Source organism: Zophobas morio, unplaced genomic scaffold (assembly GCF_036711695.1).
Source record: "Zophobas morio isolate AGI-343-1 ecotype UQ-CSIRO unplaced genomic scaffold, CSIRO_AGI_Zmor_V1 ptg000041l, whole genome shotgun sequence".
NCBI classification, from domain to species: Eukaryota; Metazoa; Arthropoda; class Insecta; order Coleoptera; family Tenebrionidae; genus Zophobas; species Zophobas morio.
Window position 1 is genome coordinate 3,424,276 of NW_026972146.1, and position 21,851 is coordinate 3,446,126.

The 21,851-nt window shown below is 33.8% G+C and overlaps 1 protein-coding gene across 8 annotated transcripts in view; it reads left to right on the top strand.

The window, feature by feature from the left end:
- Positions 1-21,318, top strand: part of LOC135140882 (uncharacterized) — a 60,668-nt gene extending 39,350 nt beyond the window's left edge. For all 8 annotated transcript variants that reach the window (XM_064071617.1, XM_064071621.1, XM_064071620.1 and 5 more), the window contains one exon: positions 19,349-21,318. In XM_064071617.1, coding sequence (XP_063927687.1) covers positions 19,349-20,226 — 878 coding nt within the window. In that variant the 3' untranslated portion in view covers positions 20,227-21,318. The remainder of the gene's footprint in view (positions 1-19,348) is intronic.
- Positions 21,319-21,851: the final 533 nt, after the last annotated feature.

The following is a 21,851-nucleotide window of genomic DNA, read 5'->3' on the forward strand; positions in this document are numbered from 1 at the left end:
TGAACATATTAAAAAAAATCTTGAGGATCCCTAGTGTCTCTTTTAAATCATCAGAAAAAATCTTGGATGGCTTTTGTGTGTGTTTTTTTTAATTTGAAATAATTTTGGGTTTCTTAGTGTTTTATTTTTGAACAGATTAGAAATAAATGCTGTTAGCTTCTGAAGTTTTTTTTGAGAACTTGAAATAATTTGAGAGCACCTAATAGTGTCTTATTTTTTATAAAATCAGGAAAATCCTGGAGGTCCTTATTGTATTTTAAAACAGTCTGAAATAATTTTGGGTTCCTTAGTATTTTATTTTCATATAGAATGTCAAAGAATATTGGGTCCCCTTCTGTTTTATTTTTGAAAAAATTTGAAAAAATTCTGGCGTCCTAGGTACTTGATTTTCAAAATGTGGAAAATTCTTGGGAGCCCTGCTACTTTATTTTATACAAAAATAGAAAAAATCTTGGGTCTCCTTTGTGTCCCTTTTTTTTAGAATGTGAAAGAATCTTGAGTCTCCTTTGAAAGAATAAAAAAAAATCTTGAGGATCCCTAGTGTCTCTTTTAAATCACCAGAAAAAATCTTGGATGGCTTTTGTTTTTTTTTTTTTTATTTGAAATAATTTGAGAGCACCTAGTGTCTTATTTTTTATAGAATCTGGAAAATCCTGGAGGTCCTTATTGTATTTTAAAACAGTCTGAAATAATTTTGGGTTACTTGGTATTTTATTTTCAAATAGAATGTCAAAGAATATTGGGTCCCCTTCTGTTTTATTTTTGAAAAAATTTGAAAAAATTCTGGCGTCCTTGGTACTTGTTTTTCAAAATGTGGAAAATTCTTGGGAGCTCTACTACTTTATTTTATACAAAAATAGAAAAAATCTTGGGTCTCCTTGGTGTCCCTTTTTTTAGAATATGAAAGAATCGTGAGTCTCCTTTGAACATATTAAAAAAAATCTTGAGGATCCCTAGTGTCTCTTTTAAATCATCAGAAAAAATCTTGGATGGCTTTTGTGTTTTTTTTGAGAACTTGAAATAATTTGAGCGCACCTAGTGTCTTATTTTTTATAGAATCAGGAAAATCCTGGAGGTCCTTATTGTTTTTTAAAACAGTGTGAAATAATTTTGGGTTCCTTGGTATTTTAGTTTCAAATAGAATGTCAAAGAATATTGGGTTCCCTTCTGTTTTATTTTTGAAAAAATTTGAAAAAATTCTACGGCCCTAGGTACTTGTTTTTCAAAATGTGGAAAATTCTTGGGAGCCCTACTATTTTATTTTATACAAAAGTAGAAAAAAACTTGGGTCTCCTTGGTATCCATTTTTTTTTTTTTAGAATGTGAAAGAATCTTGAGTCTCCTTTGAAAGAATTAAAAAAAATCTTGAGGATCCCTAATGTCTCTTTTGAATCACCAGAAAAAATCTTGGAGGTCTCTGGTGATTTTTTTTTTAATTTGAAATAATTTTGGGTTTCCTAGTGTTTTATTTTTGAACAGATTAGAAATAAATGTTGTTAGCTTCTGAAGTTTTTTTTTTTGAAAATTTGAAATAATTTGAGAACACCTAGTGTCTTATTTTTTATAGAATCAGGAAAATCCTGGAGGTCCTTATTGTTTTTTAAAACAGTCTGAAATAATTTTGGGTTCCTTGGTATTTTAGTTTCAAATAGAATGTCAAAGAATATTGGGTTCCCTTCTGTTTTATTTTTGAAAAAATTTGAAAAAATTCTGCGGCCCTAGGTACTTGTTTTTCAAAATGAGGAAAATTCTTGGGAGCCCTACTATTTTATTTTATACAAAAGTAGAAAAAAACTTGGGTCTCCTTGGTATCCATTTTTTTTTTTAGAATGTGAAAGAATCTTGAGTCTCCTTTGAAAGAATTAAAAAAAATCTTGAGGATCCCTAATGTCTCTTTTGAATCACCAGAAAAAATCTTGGAGGTCTCTGGTGATTTTTTTTTTAATTTGAAATAATTTTGGGTTTCCTAGTGTTTTATTTTTGAACAGATTAGAAATAAATGTTGTTAGCTTCTGAAGTTTTTTTTTTTGAAAATTTGAAATAATTTGAGAACACCTAGTGTCTTATTTTTTATAGAATCAGGAAAATCCTGGAGGTCCTTATTGTTTTTTAAAACAGTCTGAAATAATTTTGGGTTCCTTGGTATTTTAGTTTCAAATAGAATGTCAAAGAATATTGGGTTCCCTTCTGTTTTATTTTTGAAAAAATTTGAAAAAATTCTGCGGCCCTAGGTACTTGTTTTTCAAAATGAGGAAAATTCTTGGGAGCCCTACTATTTTATTTTATACAAAAGTAGAAAAAAACTTGGGTCTCCTTGGTATCCATTTTTTTTTAGAATGTGAAAGAATCTTGAGTCTCCTTTGAAAGAATTAAAAAAAATCTTGAGGATCCCTAATGTCTCTTTTGAATCACCAGAAAAAATCTTGGAGGTCTCTGGTGATTTTTTTTTTAATTTGAAATTATTTTGGGTTTCCTAGTGTTTTATTTTTGAACAGATTAGAAATAAATGCTGTTAGCTTCTGAAGTTTTTTTTTTGAAAATTTGAAATAATTTGAGAACACCTAGTGTCTTATTTTTTATAGAATCAGGAAAATCCTGGAGGTCCTTATTGTTTTTTAAAACAGTGTGAAATAATTTTGGGTTCCTTGGTATTTTAGTTTCAAATAGAATGTCAAAGAATATTGGGTTCCCTTCTGTTTTATTTTTGAAAAAATTTGAAAAAATTCTGCGGCCCTAGGTACTTGTTTTTCAAAATGTGGAAAATTCTTGGGAGCCCTACTATTTTATTTTATACAAAAGTAGAAAAAAACTTGGGTCTCCTTGGTATCCATTTTTTTTTTTTAGAATGTGAAAGAATCTTGGGTTTCCTAGTGTTTTATTTTTTAACAAATTAGAAATAAATGCTGTTAGTTTCTGAAGTTTTTTTTTTGAGAACTTGAAACAATTTGAGAACATCTAGTGTCTTATTTTTTAAAGAATCAGGAAAATCCTGGAGGTCCTTATTCTTTTTTAAAGCAGCTTGAAATAATTTTGGGTTTCTTAGTATTTTGTTATTTAAATAATTAGTATTTAGGACTCCTAGTGTCCTTTTTTTTGAAGAATGTGAAAGAAAATTGGGTCCCCTTCTGTTTTATTTTTGAGAAAATTTGAAAAAATTCTGGCGTCCTAGGTACTTGTTTTTCAAAATGTGGAAAATTCTTGGGAGCCCCACTATTTTATTTTATTCAAAAATAGAAAAAATCTTGGATCTCCTTGGTGTCCATTTTTTTTTTAGAATGTGAAAAAATCTTGAGTCTCCTTTGAAAGAATTAGAAAAAATCTTGAGTGTCTCTTTTAAAGCACCGGAAAAATCTTGGAGGTCTCTTGTGTTTTTTTTTAATTTGAAATAATTTTGGACGTTTTATTACTGATTCAACGAACACCACTTCGGGCGTTTCCGTCGTGTCAGCTGTCACTTGTCAAAAAATTGTGCTTTCACCGAGCCACGCGTCAAGTGTAAAATTAGAGTGAATACGAACATGCGCATGTGCATCTTTTAACAGTAACGACTAACGAAATTGCAAAAAATTACCGCAACTATGTACCAGATGTATAATTCGAGGAACAAAGCGTCTCAAAAAATGAATCTGGATGTATGTTTATTTACGAGTTTTCCTTCTCAAGGTGTAATATACGAAAGTATTTATGGCATAAGCAATCGGTCGGTCCGATAACTGGCAGGTAAATTCCTTTTAGGTAAAATGATTTATAGCTTCACAGATAACAAAATGGTAAACTCGCATTAAGCAGCACAGACCCTAATAATCCTCTCCTTTCCCTCACAACGCCGTCCGTAAAACTAACCCACTTCCATCAAACGCAAAAACCGCCATCAGTTTTCAATGAAAAACTATCCCAGCTTATTGTTTAAAAGCAACCCAACCTTGAGTCGCAATCACGTAGCACACAGACCTTTAATTATCACAGCAAGCACATTGTTTGATAACAATTCACCCACATTTTAATTACTTCATTGTGAATCGATACTCATCCACAACCACCACCGAAGACAAAAATCTCGTCGATCGCTGCATTCTTGGCATTTCTCGGCTATTTCGGGTGCAACTGTGATGTTACACACATGGTTATGTAAGGCAGTGGCATCCGAGCGCAGTGGCGTACGCTTCGGTCCTGCGAGCCGGATATTAACAATAATAATAGCGATGCGGGCGGAAAATTCGGTTTGGTGTCAAGGCCGCGACACCCGAACCAGCAACAATGCATGAAAAATGATCGGATCTGGCGGAAATTACTTGCTCGATAGCGGCGTAATTTACAAGTTATCTGCTCCATTGCGCCACGGCACATGAACGACTTTCTCGAGCCGACTACCAGAACCAGAAATGGTTTATGCTGTGGATGGAGCTGTGGCGTGTCGGGGAATTTTTGCCCGCATTGGCTAAACGGATGCGTTTCAGGGATTTATTAAGTGGTCGTGGGGCCGTCAAGGTAACAACGAGCCAACCTTGCTGGATCCCTTGACTCATTTATGGGTTTCACGTGCTGGGGAACGGGGGCGGGGTGATGGGTCGCGGCGGCGGTGAAAAGTCGGATTTCTTCGGGTTCGACGAGTTCACACTAAAATTGTACTTCTTGAGAGGTTTTTCGGACGTCGGGTACTTTCACTTTTTAATCGTTGCGACAGTTATTTCGTATTTGTGGTTAAAATTTACGAGGTCGAAGGTTGTTTCCACAGGACTTCCCTCGCGCCTGAAGAAAATTAGCAAAAATGCGATTTTTTCGAGTTTTTAGGTTTTTCAATTTTTCCTTTCTTCAATATTTCGCTTTAAGATTTTTATTTTTTCATATTTTTTTGTTTCTTCAATTTGCAAATTTTGCATAATCGAGTCCATCGGACGAATTGCCCCTTCATTACGAAAAAAGTAATCTCCCGTTTTTTGTTAGGGAAACAAGACTTCGTACATTAAGAAAAATCGGACCAAATATAAGCCCCGCCCACCCACCCGTTCCCAGTTGTGATGAATATTGTATTCGCCGTGAGTTGAAGGGCGGAGTTTATTTGTGGTGATGAGTTTTTCATTCGTAATCAGACTGAAGGGCGGAGTTTAATTGTAACATCAATATTTCTCTAAAAAATTCTATCCTTTTAAAACATATTTCATATGGTAATTTTTTATAGAGAAATGAGGATTTTGCAGCTAAACTCCGCCCGTCAGCTCACGATGAATAAAGCATTCGTCACAATTGGGAAGGGGTGGGTGGGCGGGGCTTATATTTTTTCCCTTTTTTCTTAATATACGAAGTTTTCTTTTCCCAATAAGAAACTGACAATATGTTTAAATATCCTTTGTTGAAAGAAAACTATATATGTTTAAACAAAAACAAACAAAAATTAAGCCCCACCCACTCGCCCCAATCTGAATTGTGATGAGTTTTTCATTCCTAATCAGACCGAAGGGCGGAGTTTAATTGCACCATCAATATTTCTCTAAAAAATTCTATTCTTTTAAAAACATATTTCATGCGGTAATTTCTTGTAGAGAAATGAGGATTTTTGCAGCTAAACTCCGTTCGTCAGCTCACGATGAATAAAGTATTCGTTACAATAGAGAAGGGGTGGGTGGGCGGGGCTTATATTTTGTCCATTTTTTTTTTTCTTAATATACGAAGTCTTCTTTTTCCAACAAGAAACTGACAATATGGTCAATTATCCCTTGTTGAAAGAAAACTATATATATATATATATATATATATAAAAAAAAACAAAACAAAAATTAAGCCCCACCCACCCGCCCTGATCTCAGTTGTGATGAATAATTTTTTCATCGTGAGCTGAAGGGCGGAGTTTAGTTGCGAAAAAAATTACCATATGAAATATGTTTTTAAAGGATAGAATTTTTTAGAGGAATATTGATGTTACAAGCGCCCTTTGGTCTGATTAGGATTGCAAAACTCATCACAACTGAGATCCGGGTGGCTGGGTGGGGCTTAATTTTTGTTTTTGTTTTTTTTTAATATGTAGAGTGTTCTTTCAACAAACGATAGTTAAACATGTTTTAGGTTTTTTGTTAGGAAAAGAAGACTTCGTATATTACGAAAAAATGGACCAAATATAAGCCCCGCCCACCCACCCCTTCCCAATTGTGATGAATATTTTATTCATCGTGACCTGAAGGGCGGAGTTAAGTTGTAGTGATGAGTTTTTCATTCGTAATCAAACCGAAGGGCGGAGTTTAATTGTAACATCAATATTTCTCTAAAAAATTCTATCCTTTTAAAAACATATTTCATATGGTAATTTCTTGTAGAGAAATGAGGATTTTGCAGCTAAACTCCGCCCGTCAGCTCACGATGAATAAAGCATTCATCACAATTGAGAAGGGGTGGGTGGGCGGGGCTTATATTTTGTCCATTTTTTTCTTAATATACGAAGCCTTCTTTTCCCGACAAGAAACTGACAATATGTTCACCTATCCCTTGTTGAAAGAAAACTATATATTAAAAAAAAACAAAGAAAAATTAAACCCCACCCACCCGCCCCGATCTCAGTTGTGATGAATATTTTATTGATCGTGAGCTGAGGGGCGGAGTTCAGTTGCAAAAAAAGAAATTACCATATGAAATATGTTTTTAAAGGATAGAATTTTTTAGAGGAATATTGATGTTATAAGCGTCCTTCGGTCTGATTAGAAATGCAAAACTAATCACAACTGAGATCCGGGTGAGTGGGTGGGGCTTAATTTTTGTTGTTTTTTTTTATATATAGAGTTTAATTTCAACTAGGGATAGCTAAACATGTTTTTGGTTTCTTGTTAGGAAAAGAATACTTCGTATATTAAGAAAAAATGAACCAAATATAAGCCCCGCCCACCCGCCCGTTCCCTATTGTGACGAATGCTTTGTTCATCGTGAGCTGACGGGCGGAGTTTAGCTGCAAAATCTTCATTTCTCTACAAGAAATTACCATATGAAATTCATCACAATTGAGATTGGGGCGGGTGGGTGGGGCTTAATCTTTGTTTTTTTTTTATATATATAGTTTTCTTTCAACAAAGAATAGTTAAACATGCTGTCGGCTTCTTGTTGGGAAAAGAAGACTCCGCATATTAAAAAAAACTAGGATAAAATATAAGCCCCGCCCACCCGCCCGTTCCCTATTGTGACGAATGCTTTGTTCATCGTGAGCTGAAGGGCGGAGTTTAGTTTCAAAATTCTCATTCTCTACAAGAAATTATATGAAACTCATCACAATTGAGATTAGGGCGGGTGGGTGGGGCTTACTTTTTGGTTTTTTGTTTGTTAATATTTAGAGTTTTTTTTCAACAAAGGATAGTTAAACATGTTTTAGATTTCTTGTTGCGACAAGAAGACTTCGTATATTAAGAAAAAAATAGACAAAATATAAGCCCCGCCCACCCACCCCTTCCCAATTGTGACGCAACAACTATCGAAATTTTTTCGAAATGATTTTACGTATTTTTTTTATTATTATACTATTTGCTATAAAAATGCATTTTTTTTCTCATAGAGTCTTTTATAAGGAATCAATAGCAATAACCCCGCCCACTTTGCATTCTATTGTGACTACTCGTAATACTATTAATTATTCTCTTCAAATCCAAAGATCGTAAATCTACTCATTAATTTTTCACTACGAAAATTTTGGTTTTTAAAAAAATTTAATCCCTTGACTCAAAAACTATCGAAATTGTTTCGAAATAATTTTACGTATTTTTTTTTATTATTCTACTATTTGTTATAAAAAATGCATTTCTCATCTCATACGAAAAAAAGAACGGGTGGGTGGGCGGGGCTAATTTAATTTTTTTCTTATAGAGGCTTTCATAAGCAAGCAATAGCAATAATCCCGCCCACTTTTCATTCTAGTATGACTACTCGTAATACTATTAATTATTTTCTTCAAATCCAAAGATCGTAAATCTACTCATTAATTTTTCACTACGAAAATTTTGGTTTTCAAGAAAATTTAATGTCTTGACTCAACAACAATCTAAATTTTTTCGAAATAATTTTGAAAGCTCAATTCAGTTGAAAAAAAATTCAAGACGACCATAAAAGAATTTAGTATTTTCGGAACGAAATTTCCAATTCTGTGGCTTAACACAACTAGGTTAATTTAAAAAAAAAAAAAAATTGAAAACATCCAAAATTCGTTTCCATTTAAAAAAATACTATTTTAAGATCACCATAAAAGAATTTTGAATTTTCTGAAAAAAAAACAATTTTTCTGTTTTTTTCTCGAATTTTAAAATAAATCCACAAATTAATCTTTTGACTTTGTTTTAATTCTGAGATTGTACCGCTTGTCAAAATAGAATTGAATTCCCATTTTACAATAAATAAAATAAGTCAGAGGGATGGAGAAAAGAGGTCGGGGGGGTTGAGTTTAGCTTTTTTCTACAGAATTTTAGAAGAAGTAGGATAAAATATAAGCCCCACCCACCCACCCCTTCTCAATTGTGACGATGTTTTATTCATCGTGAACTGAAGGGCGGAGTTTAGTTTCAAAATTATCATTTCTCTACAAGAATTTACTATATGAAATTAATCACAGTTGAGATTGGGGAGGGTGGGTGGGGCAAAAACGAAAAATTGAACAACTGACGAAACAAAAAATTGAAAAAAAGTGAAATTGAAAAAACAAAATTAGAAAATCGGAACATGAAAAATTGTAAAAATAAAGAAAATAAAAAATTGAAAGGAAAACTTGCAAAATCTAGAAATTGAATTGAAAATTTGAAAAATTGAAAAATTTAAACTTGAAAACTCGAAAAAATGAAGGAACAAAAAAAATAAAAATTGGGGCGAGGGAAGTTCTGTTGCAATGACCTTCCAGCAATTTTTAAATTTTCCAATTTTTCGATTTAAAATCCTTCGAGTTTTCAGATTTTTCAATTTTCATTTATTTAAATTTTCGATATGCGATTTTTCAATTTTTCATCAAACAAAAAAATAAAACCCCAAGAACCCCAAGATTATTTCAAAATTAAAAAACATACTTTAGCGAGCACAGCGAGCACGTTCAGGTTTTATTAAAAAAAATTGGTCAATAGGATAGATTTTTCCCAAAAATTTTAACCTCTAGGGTAAAAATTTAACACGCATCGATAAACCACAAGAGAACGTGTATAGTCCTGGTAAATATCAGTGGCCTTAAGGCCGCTTCTATTGCCAGGACTATACATGTTGACCATGTATTGATGATTAGGTTCAGCAGCAGCCCGGGATGTTTTTATTGTACAGAAAAAATCTCGAGTATTGTGTCTAATTTTCCTCAAAGGCATTCTTGCAGAAATTCCTTTGTTAAATATAATCTATTGAGTTTACCGTCGTTGTACGTGTATGAATGTTGTTTATATATCTCTAAGAATCAACATAAATTTGTAAAAAACAATGACGTCCGCCAAAAACACTCGACAAAAAAATCTCTTTCATCTTGTCTTGAAGAAAAACAAAAAGTGTTACTAAAAATGCGTGCGAAGCGTGTCATTCCAGGTAAAGTGACGATTTTCGTACTTATGTCCCGGGAGATAAAGCTACTGTTGATTGTCACGTGTTTATTATTGCAATTAAATGGATTAAAACACCCAATTCGACCCAGCGGACTTGTAACTTTCACTTTCTTTAGCCATCACAGTGCGACCTTTAAAGGTTTTCGAAAGCCTTTTAACTATAAATAACCATTTAACCTCCGAAGTGTTAACGAACACATGTTTTTCGACTTTTGTTGTGCGTGAACTCGTACGTGTGTGTATAAGAGGTTCCACCGGAGGATCCAGCGAAGTCGCCTATCGATCCGGCGCCCATTTCCAGCCCATCAAGGCATGATAACACGAATTACTCGCAAAAGCACTTAAAGCTCATATTCACAACATTCAAACCGGGCACATTCATCTCGCCAGTCTTATTTAATAACCTGCAAACTGTAAAAAACGCCACGGCGGCTGTTACCGTTCGATCTCGATTGTCTGCCGTATCTTTTTTCCCATTCGTAGACGTTTCCAGTCGAATTCTTCAATTATGACTTCCATTCACTCATTTTGTAATCCGGCTGTTCAAGGGTGAAAGTCAAACACGAGAGAAAGCGCAAAAGAACGTCTCCTTTGTACGTGTCCGCGATGTTAGCTCCTAATTAATTACACAATTACGCCATTACTGATATAATCTAGACTGCACCGCCACAATTAACCCGGATCGGTCGAAAAAAGCCCCTTTTTCGCCCCGCAATTGATAACCTCATTAAAGTGCGTTCGGGGCGAACGTGACGTCATTAAGTCGCGTCATTATTACCGAAACAAAGTACATTTGCCGAGAAAATGAGAAAAATCCTTAAATTTGTATTTTTCCATGAGAGTCACGCTTTAAATTAACAAATATAAAAAAATATAAATCAAGAGGGTTAGTGGATTTTCGCTCTCTCCCTCGTCGGAGCTCTCCCTCCCGCTGGAAGGGCGTAGGACGCTAAACAACCTACAATGCTTTTTCCGCTCTTAAACATGATGCCGTAACGATTTTCATTTCACACACGATTTTATCTACGCACTCGATAACCTTTTGTGTTCACACAAACAGTAATCAGCCATGATTGATTAAAATATTATTTTCGTGTTAATTAAACCGTTTATCAACATTGTTGTACTCCGTATTGAGCGGATTTATGGCTGCGCTGCACTAATTGTCGCTGCTACGGCTGGTCAATAAGTTATTCGTGCCACACAATGCCAAATGGAGGGCGTACTTTCGTCCGAGATGCGTCCATGTGTCAAACGGAAGTGAGGTTAGGGCGACAACATCCATAAGTGGTCAACAATAATGCTAATATATGCAGTTATAAATGATTCCGACCGTGAACTTGCGGTCAGTCCGATACGTATCATAAAAATCTTATTAACATAATTCCCGAATCGAAATAAAATTGTCACTTACTCTATCCCCCCAATTCAGCGGTAATTTGTGTCCGCCGATAATATCGTTCACACAACCATTTATTAAAGGGGTAATTCGTAGTACACGCACCCTATATTTATTTACATGTTTCGACACAATTCCCCAACTGGAAAGCCAATTTTATTAGAAATGTTATTAATTATTAACACTCATCGATTCGATGCAAAACCGTTTATCAGAACTTGTTTCAGCGGGGAACCTTTTTAATAAATTCGACGATCAATATGAAAATGTTTAAGTGAGTGGCACCCGACGACCTTAAAAAATAAGGCTGCTTAACCGGATGCGTAAACCGCTGCGTGTCGCACTAATGGATACGACATTTTTTCTAATTTGTCGAATTATCATCAGTAGAAACTTTTGTTGTGTTGTTGCATCGAGGTCACCACTTTCGTTTGATTTAAAGTCAATCGGTCAACATATTTTTCGTCAAAATTTGAAAAGACTGCGAACCGCCGTCTCCTCGGGGGAATTCAGCGCTTTCACTCGAATTGTTACCACACACCCAACACTCACCATGAAAAAACGCATAAACAAGCGCGAAAACGGGAAAATTCATAACCGTTCTGCTTTTATTATTTTGTTGTTGATCTGAAGAGCCTTGACGAAACTACTACGCGTCCGCTGTCAAGGTTCAACTCGGACGTGTTCCTAATATAATCTAATCCAACGCGAATTTTACTCGAATCGCGAACATCTCCGCCACTGTCTCAGCCTTGAGAAACTTTCTTGAAAATAACTGTATCGACAAAGACCATTAAAAACGGTGCGCGGCTAATTAACGGGAGTTTTGGCGAATTTACGCAATATACAGTATCTTGGTTCCTGGCACAATTCGAAAATGGGGCTGCCAAATTTGAAAGTTGGTGGCGTTTCCGGCTGAATCGGAAGCGAACTGAGAATTATTTTATTCGTGTTTGATTTGAGGTGTGGCTAAAATATGCAAAGTGTCGCGTTAAATAAAAATAAAATATTAGGAAACTTTGAAAAGTTGCGGTTGAATTAATTAGACTACTCGTATTTTTTTGGTCGGTGGTGGTAACCTAGATGTTGAAGATGGAATAAAGTGTAATGGCCATCATCTCACTAGGTTAGCGTCAATGGTTTTTATAAATTTCAAGCTGGCCTTTACAGTTTTTAAATAAGTGACACTTGAAAACGGACGGCTGACCTTCAACAATAGAAGACTGTTTTATTTCTCTGAACAATTATTTTTCGATATATATTTATCTTTAAAAATCTGTAGATAAGTGCGAATTTCGAAAGCGTGATTGCGCTCGTCGAGATACCAATGTAGGATAAAATTTGGTTTGTTAATATTATGTTAAGTAATATCTAAATATAGCGTGGATTTTCACAATCAGTTTTATCTTTATTTTTTCTGCGACGTATCAAATACTTTTTTTTCCAAAAGGGAAAGTATTTTTAATTGGATTATAAATTGTATCGTGCTCCATTTTGGGTCCAAATTCCTAATGTTCTACACATGTTTTGAGTTCGCAAGATCCTGGTCATTTTGGACAAAGTGTGACAAACTAATTTAAGACAGCTCTGAAACTATAGTCCTGGCAAACAAAAGTGACAAACAAAGATAATAGGAGTACGATAAAAGTATAAACTTCTGTCAAGTATTATTTATTACCCTTCTGATTATGAATAAACATCTGCAGCGAGTCAGGTCAATCAAGCGGAGCGACAGTGAAATAGGGTCAGACCAGGTAGAAAAGAAAGCTTAGTCAGGTAATGAACATTATTTGACAGGAGTTCATACTTTGATGGCAATTCTATTACAACCTTTTAAAAGTTAAATGTGGAGATTATAGAAAATGCTTCGATTTTTTCCAAACTGGGAATTTTTTTCAAAATTGAAACATGAAATTTTTTTAACCACGAAAGACTAAGGACACCCAAGATTCTTTTAACTTCTGCAGAAATAAAACACCTTCAAGTTGCTTTCAAATTTTCTCTAAAAAAACAAGTGTTCCTGACATTTTTAAAAATTCTTTCTAAAATGAAACAATTGAACTCTTTGAATTCTTCCAAAATTCTTAAAAAAATATCGGAAGAGTTTCAAGATTCTTTCAATTTTTTTCAAAAACAAATCTGCATGGCCAAAGATTTGACTCTCAAAAATATTTTTTTAAACTTCTATAAAAAATACCAGGAAGACTCCAAAGATTTTTTGAAATAAAAAGAATGCAGGAGAACTCCCAATATTCTGTCAATTTTTTCAAAAACAAAACACCAAAGCCCCCAAATTTTTTTTTAATCTTTAAAAATAAAACACCAAGGATCCCAAGATTCTTTAAAAATCAAATGTTTCGGAGACTTTTATTTTTTTTTTTTAAATAAACCACCAGGAACCCTTAGCATTCTTTGAATTCAAATTCTTCAAAAAATAAAAACACCCATAGGTCCAAGATTTTTTCAGACCCGTTGACTCACAAGTTTGTTTCAAATTTTTTCAAAAACGAAATACCAAAAGCCCCCAAAATTCTTCCAAATTCTTCATACAGCAGAGTTTCTTAGGATTTTTTCAAACTTTTTCAAAAAAAAAATCTCCAAGGGCCCCAGATTTTTTTTATATTTTTTCAAAAACGAAACACCAAGGGCTCCTAAGATTCTTTCAAATTCTTCCAAAAATGGTATTATTATTATTATTAAAATCTGAGACTGTTAAAAAAAATAAAACATCAGGGAGCATCAAAATTTCTTCATATTATTCAAACATTAAATACACTAAGGACTAAAGACTCCCAAGATTCTGCGAAATTTTTTCAAAAATAAAAATACAGAAGGCCCAAAGACTCCTTCAAATTTTTTCAATAACAAAACACCAAAGGCCCCAAGATTTTTTTTGTAATTTTTAAAAAAATAGAACACCAGGGGCTTCAAGATTCTTTCAAAAACAAGAGAGTGAGATTGAGACTTTTTTTCCCTAAAATAAAACACCCAGAATCCTCAGCAAAATTCAAATTCTTAAAAAAAAAACAAGAACTCCAAAGATTCTTTCAAATTTTTCAAAAGAAAAAGCCCCCAAAATTTTTTAAAATTATTCAAAAATAATACAGCAGGTTTCCCCAAGATTCTTTCAAATTCTTACAAAAACATCGCCATGGTCCAAAGATTTTTGTACATTTTTGAAAAACAAATCCCCAAGTCTTTCTGAGATTCTTAAAAAAAAAAACATCACGGACCTCCAAGATTTTTTCAATTTCTTCAGAAAAAAACATGCAGACTCCCAAGATTCTTTGAAATTTTTTCAAAAATACAAATGGAGATCCCAAAGATTCTGTCAAATTTTTCCAATAACAAAACACCAAAGGCCCAATTTTTTTTTCATTCTTAAAAAATAGAACACCAAAGGCAAAGGTTTTTCTAGAATACTTAAAACACCAGGAACCCTGAACATTCGGTCAATTCAAATTTTTCAAACAATAAAAACACCAGAGTTTCCCAAAATTCGTTCAACCTCTTCCAAAAATAAAAACACCATTGGTCCGACATTGTTTCCAACTTTTTTCAAATTCCAAGTACTTCTTTCACCTTTGTCAAAAAAAGACCAAAAACTCCAAAAATTCTTCCAAATTTTTCAAAAGATAAAATCCGGAGACACTCAAATTTTTTTCAAATTTTTTCAAAAACGAAATACAAAAGTTCTCAAAACTCTTTTAAATTCTTCAAAAATATACCTGGGTTTCCCAACATAAAACAGCAAGAACTCTCAGCATTTTTGCAAATTCTTCACATAAAAACAACAATTATTTCAACTTTCAAAAAAAATGTCCAAATTCCAAAGATTTTTGTACATTTTTGAAAAACAAAAGTCCAAGCGCCCCCAATATTCTTTTAAATAATTCAAAAACCAAAGACAAGATTTTTTCAAATTCTTTGAAAAACAAATCACAAGTCTTTCTGAGATTGTTAAAAAAACACCAGGGATCCCGAAGATTTTTTCAATTTTTTCAGAAAAAAACATGCCGACTCCCAAGATTCTTAATTTTTTCAAAAATAAAAATACAGGAGGGCCCAAAGATTGTTTCAAATTTTTTCAATACCAAACCACAAATGCCTCCAAGATTTTTTTTAATTCTTAAACTTCTAGGTTCTTTCAAAAATAAGAGACTGAAATTAGGACTTTTAAATTGTTTTTCTAGAATAAAACACCAGGAACTCTGAGCATTCGGTCAATTCAAATCTTTCAAAAAATAAAAACACCAGACATTCCCAAAATTCTTTCAACCTCTTCCAAAAATAAAAATACCATTGGTCTGACACTTTTTCCAACTTATGTAAAAACAAATCCAAGTACCTCTTGCATTTTTCCTAAAAAAAAGATCAAAAAGTCCAAAGATTCGATCAAACTTTTTCAAAAACAAATCACCAAAGACCCCTGAAATTGCTTCAAATTCTTTCAAAAACAAGACACCAAGTGTTCTTGAGATCTTAAACAATTTTTTCGAAAATAAAACACCCGGAACTCGCAGCATTTTTTGAAATTGTTCACATAAAAATACAAAATTCTTTCAACTTTCAAAAACAAATCTCCATGGCCCAAAGATTTTTTGTACATTTTTGAAAAACAAAACTCCAATATTCTTTTAAATAATTCAAAAACCAAGGACAAGATTTTTTCAAATTTTTCAAAAACAAATCAAGTGTTTCTGAGATTCTTAAAAAAAAACACCAGGCATCCCCAAGATTCTTTGAAATTTTTTCAAAAATAAAAATACACGAGAGCCCAAAGATTATTTCAATTTTTTTCAATACCAAACCACCAAATGCCCCAAGGTTTTTTTTAATTCTTAAAAATCCAAAAACTGTAAAATCGCGAAAATTTCAGTTTTAATAAATTTGCTGTTTTTGAATTCAGTTAAAAATTAGAATTTGGGAAAATGAAACGAGTTTTTGAAAAATTTCAATACTAAATTGAAAAATTGAGGAAGTGGAGAATTGAAATATCGAAAAATTACAAAATCAAAAAAATTAAAAACTCCGAACAAAGTAAAATAGGAAAATTAAAAATGCATCAGAATTGAAATAGGGCGGGTGGGTGGGGCTTAATCATTGACATCTTTTTCTTAAGGTATATAGTTTTTTTCAACAACCCGATACTTAATTCATAATTCTAATCTTAAATTTTAAGTAAGTATTAAGTATTTTACTATTGAAAGAAGACTAGTATAATAGGAAAAAAGATCAAAGGATAAGCCCCACCCACCCGCCCCATCTCAATCGTGATTAATTTTTTTATTCGTCATGAGACAGAGGGCGGAGCTTAAATGCAGAATGTTTTAAATACCGTTGTTGAAAAAAACTACACATACTAATAAAAATATTGACGACTTTTTTATTGGTTATGAGATCGAGGGGCAGAGCTTAAATGCAAAGTCCATATGTTTGAGTCATGATTGTATTGCAGAAAATACTATTTTGAGAAAAATGTTTAAAAATTGTCAATTTTTATGGAGAAATATCTATTTTGCTACAAAGCTTCATCGGCTCACGACGATTAAGAAAAAAATAAAAAATCAAAAAATAACAACTCCAAAAAAATGTAAAATAGGAAAAAAAAATTAGGTTGAAACTAACAGCATTTTTATCCCAAGATTTTTTTTAACTTCTTCAGAAAAAAACACGCAAACTTCCAAGATTCTTTAAAATTTTTTGAAAAATAAAAATACAGAAGAACCCAAAGATTCTTTAAAATTTTTTCATTAACTAAACACCAAAGATCCCCAAGATTTTTTTTTTTATTTTTCAAAAATAGAACATCAGGGGCCCCAAGATTTTTTCAAAAACAAGAGGCTGAAATTGAGACTTTAAATTTTTTTTTTTTTTTTCTAAAATAAAACACCAGGAACCCTCAGCATTCGTTCAATTCAAATTTTTCAAAAAATAAAAACACCATTGTTCAAAAATTTTTTCAAACTTTTTTTAAAAAGAAAATTCCAAGTACGTGTTTTACTTTTGTCTAAAAAAAAGACCAAAAACGTCAAAGATTCTTTCAAATTTTTTCAAAAATGAAACACCAAAAGCCTTCAAAACTGCTTTAAATTCTTCAAAAGTAATATACCAGAGTTCCCCAAGATTCTTTCAAACTTTTTAATAAACAAATCTCCAAGGGCCCCAAAGATTTTTTTTATATTTTTTCAAAAACAAAACACCAAGGTCGTCAATAAGGTTACCTTTAGTTGTTTTCTTGTAATAATCGTATAGGCATAAAAAATAATTTAGAAATCTAACCTCTTAATTACCATGTGAAATATGTTTTAAGTATCGTGTTGTTGAAAAAAACTGCACTGCACACACTAAGAAGAAAAAAATAAAAAATTAAGCCCCGCCCACCCGCCCCATCTCAATTGTGACGATTTTTAATTGGTTATGAGATCGAGGGGCAGAGCTTAAATAAAAGTAGATCGAGAGAAAAAGAACAAATAAATAAATAAACGCGGTGAAAGCAATTAAAAATTAATTAGTTAAGAAAAATTAAATACAAAAATTGAAAAACCCAAAAACTGTAAAATCGTGAAAATTCCAGTTTTAACAAATTTGTTCTTTTTGAATTCAGTTAAAAATTAGAATTTGGGAAAATGAAACGAGCTCTTGAAAAATTTAAATACTAAATTAAAAATTCAAATCTCGACTAATTGAAATAAGGAAAAACAAAAATTTCTACAAATTGAAAAATTGAAGAAGTGCAGAATTGAAATATCGAAAAACTGCAAATCAAAAATCTGGGAGATCGAAAAATTACAAAATCAAAAATTAAGAAACTCCAAACAAAGTAAAATAGGAAAATTAAAAATTCAGAACTAGAAAACCTAAAATCGGAAAACCGTAAAGTCGATAAATTGTCAGTTAAAAAATTGGTTTTTTTTTCTTGATGTACGTTTTCTTTTCAAAACAAAATACTTAAAACCTATTTAAAAAATGGTAAATTTTTATAGAGAAATATCCATTTTAGAAAATTAAAAATTTTTTTTTTCAACAACACGATATTTAATACATAATTCTAATCTTAAATTCACCCTCTGATATTTTAAGTATTTTACCGTTGGAAGAAGACTAGTATAATACGAAAAAAAAAATCAAAGGATAAGCCACAAAAATTGTGATTAATTTTTTTATTCGTCGTGAGCCAGAGGGCGGAGCTTAAACGCAAACTTCATATTTCTCTACAAGAAATTATCATGTGAAATATGTTTTAAATACCGTTGAAAAAAAACTACACATACTAATAAAAATAAACAAAAAATTAAGCCCCACCCACCCGCCCGATTCCAATTGTGACGAATTTTTTATTGGTTATGAGATCGAGGGGCAGAGCTTAATTGCAAAGTCCATATGTTTGAGTCATGATCGCATTGCAGAAAACACTATTTTGAGAAAAATGATTAAAAAATTGTCAATTTCTATAGAGAAATATCCATTTTGCTACAAAGCTTCACCGACTCACGACGATTAAAAAAAAGTATCACAATTAAGATAGTTCGAAAAAATTACAAAATCAAAAAATTAAAGATTGAAGACTAGAAAACCTGAAATCGGAAAACTTTCAAATTTTTTCAATAACAGAACATTTTTGTAAAAAGAAAATTCCAAGTAGGTACTTGTTTTATTACTTTTGTCTAAAAAAAATCAAAAACTCCGAAGATCCTTCCAAATTTTTCAAAAGAAACAACCCGAAGATTCCCACATTCCAAACTTACGACTAACAGAACCTCCAGAAAATCATCTTAGTACCACTGACTCCACCAACACTTTGTCCACAAAAAACCAAAATATTTCTTTCCAAAAAGCGGTCCAACTTCACTTTGACACTTTCTCGTCCAAAAACCACACATTTGAACTTCGTCTATTTAATTAACAATTGACGAATTTCCGTTTCCTCGAACTCGTTAAAATGCACCCTCGACTACCTACCTACTTAACGAATTTGTGGATTCCAAGAATTGAGTAGTCTGAATTTCCAAGAAATTCGCCCGATTTTTTTTAATTTTCACGAAACACAGCGGTCGCAAAGTTTACGTCGTGAAAATGTAACTGTAAAAACCAGATTTAAAAAAATGTTTAATACAATTTGTACTGAATGTATTGTTTTCATTGTTCATTTAAGCGGAAATTTTGCGGGATAATTTACCTGTACTGGCCGTCCACCAATCAGGTACGAGTCCTTATCTTTTCGAAACCCTCATTATCGTGTTTACGAAAATCCCTTAAATTTACCAGTCTTCGTCTTTTCGTTAAGCCATCACCATCACCATGTTGTACAAACTTGGCGACGCCATCTACGATTTCGATGAATCGTACTTCGATTCTATCGATACTTCACCACCTCCAAGTGATTATTTCGATTTTGATAGTTGGTTTTTTCCAGCAACCGAGACCCCCGTGGATGCCACGATGAAATCTCCTCCGGCAGTGAGTGACGACTGCGACGATATCTTCGGCCCTCCACGTACGTACCCCACGGGGTACTCCCCGCCCAAGAACCGGCCTTCCATGATCTCCGCCAAGTACCGCCAGAAGGAAGAACGTCGGAAAGTGCTCAAGATTAGTCTGAACAAACTCAAGAAGATCGAGGACCCCGAGTCCAGCCTGTGTCGGTCCGTGCTCATCAACAACACCATGAAGCGGCTCCAGAAGGAGGCCCGCGACGAGAAGGTGCAGAAGCAGCAGCTCAACTACCCCCGCTGCTACGACAACGACAACATCCTCAACATCAAGAGCGAGTTCGCCAAGAACGAGAAGCGCGAGTTCGAGGAGGCGCACGAGTTCGCGGTGGAGAGCGACTTCGACGCCAAGCTGGCCGAGGAGATCGTGAGCGTGAAGAACATGGAGGTGTTCAGCGGGCTGGTGGAGGAGAACCTGGGGCTGGAGGGCGGCTTCGCGGGCCCGGCGCCCGAGGAGAAGGCGGCGCGGAAGCGCTCGTTCGAGGAGATGGAGGACTGCGACGTGCAGGACGTGCTCAAGCAGCTGTACATGCCGCCGACGCCGAGGATGCTGACGTGCATCGACGACGACGAGGAGGGCGGCGAGGGGGCGGCGCCGCACAAGCGGGCCAAGCTCGAGGAGGGCGACAAGGGTGACTTTAGTGTGAACTTCATCAATAATAATATACCGAGTGACTCGAGGTTGAGGTTCGCGGGCCAGAGTGAGACGGACTCGAATTCTTTCAGTTGCGGGCACGCGTCCATGTTCAGTGAACTGCAGAACAACGTTTATCACAATTTAATCGCATCCCTGGAGACGTAGCAATGGCAGCAGTATTTAGGCAACGATTTAATTACATGATTACTGTGATTGGTTTACTTAATTTTAAGTAAACCGTGGAGTGGTCGCCGGGTGACGTCGGAGTCGGGCGAGGTGGGTCCGCTCCACCTCGCGCTACATGCACCTGGCGATTATTTTCACGGTAAATTACGTAAGTTGCGTGATTTTCCTTAACGCGTTTGCTCTCTCGATTTCTTAAGAGGTTTCCTCCTCGTCTTATTTGAGAGCGCCTGTCTGTGATACTACAAAATGTTAAAACTTAGAACAATTCAAGCCTGTAGACTAGATTAGTACAGTGAGATGTAGAAATGCTTGTACATTGAGGTTTGTCGGATGTGTATACCACAAACTTTTTCCTGGCACTCGTAGAAGCATTTGAAACTTTGTGTCTTTGTGGCTTTAATAGCGATTGTCCTGATTCGCCATATCCATATCAGGTGATTTAACGTACATTTAGATACATATTTTTGACAAGAAAAGGAGCGACATGAGAATTTTTGATAAGATTTTTGAATTTTTTATACCAGCCAGATACGACGTATTTTCGACGTAGCACAGTGCTTTAACTCGCGTCTCATCCCGAAAACCCTTCTGTTATCGTGCGAACAAGTCATTCATAATGTGTTAATCTTGATTTTTATAATGTTCTCGTTTTTTAAAGAGTAATTTGCATTTTTAAATTTAATTATTAGTGTTTGTGTTATAGGTTTTGCCATATTTTTGTTCTTACGTAATGAAATTATGTGTACATAATTATTATTACTATTTTTTTTTCTTTTTTGTTAGCTTATTTATGTAATATATATTTTTCGTTATGTTAATTAATCGAACACTTTTTTATATGTTCAGTTATGGCATTGGCACAGGAACACTGTTTGTTTTTGTTGCAGGCAAATCAAAATTCTATTACACTAAGACAAAATTTGTACATTATTTTGTTAAGTACCAAAAGTGTTACCCGAGATTTACCATTCTTGTATAAAGATATCTTAATATTATCATATGAATTATTGTATTGTATGTACATTAGGCATTATCAGATTCAGGTAATGCAATAAAGTACCTGGAAAATGACCCTCGTTTCATTCTATCATTCTAACCCCGACGCACAAACAAATCACGCGCTCAAGGTCAACGAAACCATAGAGCTGTAGAACTTCAAGGGCCCCAAGATTCTTCCAAAAACAAGAGACTGAAATTGCGACTTTAAATTTTTTTTTCTAAAATAAAACACCAGAAACCCTCAGCATTCGCTCAATTCAAATTCTTCAAAAAATAAAAACACCAAATTTTTTCAAACTTTTTTAAAAAGAAAATTCTAAGTACGTGTTTTACTTTTGTCTAAAAAAAAAAGATCAAAAACTCCAAAGATCCTTTCAAATTTTTCAAAAGATAAAACCCGGAGATTCCCAAATTTCTTTCTAATTTTTTCAAAAACGAAATACCAAAAGCCCTCAAAACGGTTTTAAATTCTTCAAAAGTAATATACCAGAGTTCCCTAAGATTCTTTCAAACTTTTTCAAAAACAAATCTCCAAGGGCCCCAAAGGTTTTTTTATATTTTCTCAAAAACAAAACACCAAGGTCGTCAATAAGGTTACCTTTGGT